This window comes from Corylus avellana, chromosome ca4 (genome assembly GCF_901000735.1).
Source record: "Corylus avellana chromosome ca4, CavTom2PMs-1.0".
Classification (NCBI taxonomy): domain Eukaryota; kingdom Viridiplantae; phylum Streptophyta; class Magnoliopsida; order Fagales; family Betulaceae; genus Corylus; species Corylus avellana.
The window spans coordinates 21176179-21180380 of NC_081544.1; the positions used below are offsets into that span (position 1 = coordinate 21176179).

At 31.8% G+C, this 4202-nt stretch overlaps 1 protein-coding gene across 1 annotated transcript; it reads left to right on the forward strand.

Moving 5' to 3' along the window:
• On the forward strand, positions 1 to 1136 carry LOC132179586 (uncharacterized; the record flags this gene model as incomplete). Its single annotated transcript, XM_059592326.1, is given in 2 exon segments — positions 1 to 94; positions 522 to 1136. Coding segments are annotated over 2 exon segments (445 nt in total), but the record flags the coding sequence as incomplete, so codon positions are not given.
• Between the last annotated feature and the right edge of the window lie 3066 nt (positions 1137 to 4202).

The following is a 4202-nucleotide window of genomic DNA, read 5'->3' on the forward strand; positions in this document are numbered from 1 at the left end:
GACTGAATCTGATCATCAAGCAATTCACACAAGTGTTGATCTTCAGCTGAAAGACCCCCTTCCATTGGACTGGGAGCAATGCCTTGATCTTCAAGTAACTCTCTCTCTCTCTCTCTCTCTCTCTCTATATGTATATATAATATTGTCCTAATTTTTTTTATTGTTGTTATAAATATATTATAATGGTATCGATTAGAATATAAATTAAATGATTAAATATCAACTTAAACTGTTACGATGAATCATATATATAGTAGAAGTTCTAAATTTGAACTCTGTGTATGTCATTTACCTTCAATTTCAATTAAATATTTCACGTATTAAGAAAACGTTTGAATCCATACGTAGTACTAAAAGTTTGAATATAAATTAAATGATTAAATTCATCTTTCCGTATCTGTTTAAACTTTTTAAAACTGTTGTAATTAATGAGTTTTTCCTGATAGAAGTATCCTCAGAAATCAAGTACTAGCTGCATATTTTGTTATTCACTTCATGTTTAATTTGGGTGTTGCATGCAGTCAGGAAGAATGTATTATCTGAACAAAAAGACATCGAGGAAGAGCTGGAAGATGCCCAAGGATCAAAAGCTAGACCTTGAACTCAACATCTCAACACAATCTGATCAGGAATATTGCAGCAATACGATCAGCTCTCACACGCTTGAAGACTCCAAGAAGATCAAGTATATCTCAAATAGTAACATGATGGCTTTGGCTTGCATGAATTGCCATCTCCTCGTCATACTTTCCACATCCTCTCCATCATGCCCCAACTGCAAGTACGTCTATTCACTGCCGTCCCAACAGAGCCGCCCCGCGCCCAAGCTCCCTGCAGTCAAGTCCTTTAATACTTTAAGCCTATTAAACTGAGTAATTCTAAAAATCACTCTTATGTCTCTCTTGTGTCGCTATAAGAATAAGGTGGTTTTTAAAATTATCATTTGATCAAAGTTCAATAATAATCAATTACGAGGCCAATGTAGATTTTAGAAGCCACATCATTCTTAAAGTAACATAATATGGACACAAGAGTAACTTCTAGCATTACTCTATTAAACTGATTTTCAAGCTGGTTTTTAACGTTGTATTCCAAGTAGTAAATGTAAAAGTATGGGAAGCCTTTCTTTTATTTTACTTTTTTTGTTTCATACTTCTTTCTGTTAATCTTGGCTGCTGATTTAGTTTAGATGCTGAAAAAAAAAAAAAATTTGCAGCAATGGCCCGTTTGACAATCATCTCTACCCTTATTTTCTTTGCTTTTTTTTTAAAAAAAAAAAAATTATTACCAAATAATTTCACTTTTTCTTTTAAAAAAAAAAAGTAAAATTCAATTTTACATTACATCACATTAATCAATTATTATATCAATTATTATTATTATTTTAAAAAATTAACAACAAAACTTTTTAACAAAGATTGTTTTGTATTTTTAATAAACAGTAGAAAAAACTGAGGAAAAAAAAAAAGGGTACTGTAATATGATTTGCAGCACATAAATCAAGTTCTCTCGTCTCCTCTTCCAAATGGTAAATGGGTTTTCACCTCCCCAAGACGAAATTATAATTGAGAAGGCTGACATTAAGGGATTGATTGTTAAACAACACCCCACATTAGCCCCCCTCAAATACTATTCATTTTATTTCTAAAAAATTAACATTAAAATATTTTTACTTTTATATCATCTCATTCACTTTTTATATCATAATATTATTTACTTTTTATTAATATTCAAATAAAAAAATTATTACAAAACAAATTTTTTTTATTTTTTAATACCATTTTTTATTTTTCTATACTAATCATTATTTTTTTTAAAAAAAATTATTGTAAACAGTGTCGTGAAAAATTTATGTTGTTTGCTAAACATACATAGAATATGTTGCTCGGTTTCCAAGGCAAGATTGAAGGTGGCATAGGCATTTACGCATCTTTTGTGATCTAACTGAAGGAGATAGCTCTGAGTACCTGAAGTGGCAGCAAGGTATTGATAGAAATACCTGCATCCGGATCCGAGTGGTTTCGGGATCCATGCTTGCTGCTATTTGAACAAATGCTATGAGGATCCCTTTTTGCATTTGTTTTATTGCAACTAGAAATTATTGATCACGTGGTATAAAATTTTGAATTTTTTGTAGGATTAAATATATTTTTCACCTTGTAATTTAATAATTTTATTTTTTGTCTTTTCGGTTTTATTTTGTATCATAGATGATACTTTGATAATGGCTAAAAACGGATATGGCATTTCCACCTAACTTCAGTCCAAAATTTGACAATGATCCACATCAACATTCCTAAAAAGCGATACGTGTCTATATACCTAATTAAAAATAACTAAAATGATTAAAAAAAAAGGGGAAGGGGGGGGGGACACGTGTCTATATACCCAACTTACAAAATGAGGGTAGCTAAAACCACCCCCAAGGTTGTTAGCGTTCCCATTTGGCTTGGGGTGGTTTCGGCCACCCTAGACTGGCCGATCTAGGGTGGCTGAACCACCCCCAAGGACCATTTCCTTTGTTATTGTAGTTGATTTTTGTTTTTTTTTTATTCAAAAGTAAAAAGTTTTATTTTGTAGTGACTTTTTTATTTGAATAGTAATAAGAAGTGAATTATGTAATATTAAAAGTAAAAGAAGTGAGAATGTTTTTATGTTGATTTTTTTGAAAAAAAAAAGTGGCATGAACAGTAAAAATGGGGCAAAGGAGTTGCCAAACATAGCCTTTTTTTTTTTTTTTTTTTTCTACTTGAATAAGGAAAGGGGTTACAGAAAATGATCTTTACCACTCTTGATCAAAAAAGAAGAGAGAGTGGGGAAGCAAAAAACCGAAAAGGGGTGAGCTTCTCAACAACAAACCTAAAACGAAATAAAATAGTACATAAAATATACAAAGGTTAGGAAATTGGTCAAATAAGTGATCCGATCCTTTTAAGGGGCCTCACAAAGCAGTTACAAAAGCAAAAAGGACACAGATTAAGGCAAACATATCTGAACCCTCACATAGAAACAACAACAGCCACCTGAAGGTAGCTAAACCAGTAAATACACTATCTAAGTCCGAATCTCTGACCGAAGAAAAGAGAAGCACCAACTCAAAGATCGGATCAGAAGTCTTAACCACTGGATTTGACCAAAATACAAGGAGACATAAAAAAGTAAAGAACAACAACAAAACAACCGTCAGCCCAATCAATATATTTTTTATTAGATAAAATTAAATTTATACACCCCTCTTTGTTTATCACCATCAAAATGTACCATTAGGATTTCAATGACCCTCGTCCCCATCCAAAAAAACAAAAAAACATTAAGATAAAAAATGAGGAACTTCACTTTCTTCCAAACTTTCACACTATTTTCATTATTTCTCTTAAACTTACAAAATTTTCAATGTGGGGTTCTAATCTATAAACCCCTTTAAGTTACCCCCTCCATTAGAATTATTTGTTCAATTCTAACGAATAAAAAAATGGTCAAAATACTTCCTTTGTAAATAATTTTCTTAAAAAAATATTAAAAAGAATGAAGAACACAACAATGCAGCCTTGGATCTTAGGTGACCCATGTGTTGGATATGATGTCTAAAACTCTAATTGGTTGGATGGTGTTTTGATAAATATTATTTATTCACTAATTATTATAGAACAATGGACATATGATGTATGATGATATTTATCTATATTTTCAGTAAAAATAAAAATAAAGAAAAAATCAATAATAATATTGGAGGAGCGGCACTTGATCAGAATTTTATCCGTTCTCAGACAATGTAAGTACAAAAGGAAAGATTGGCACGATTCCCGCTGATTGTCAATTTTTATATTATGATTTCTTTTATTTTATTAAGACTTTATTTCATTTTCTTAATAGAGTTAAATTTACTTTAATTATTTTCCTTTCCTTATTAGGATTAGGTCACTACAAAAAAACGATTTTTTATTGACATAGGTTTACTGACGTGTCAGGTTGTCTGACACGTCAGTAAACCCTCATGACGGGGCAATCCTGATATGTTTCGGTCGTGAAGAATGTGGGTGTCAGGAATTGGCAATTTCTGACGTGCCAAATATGGCACGTCAAATTGACGCAGTAGATCCAACACGCCGTAAAATACCGACGCGTTGATTTAACACGCCAAAATATTCTAATCGCAGTCAAAATGACACGCCGTGAAATTCCCCGATGTCATTTTTCACACG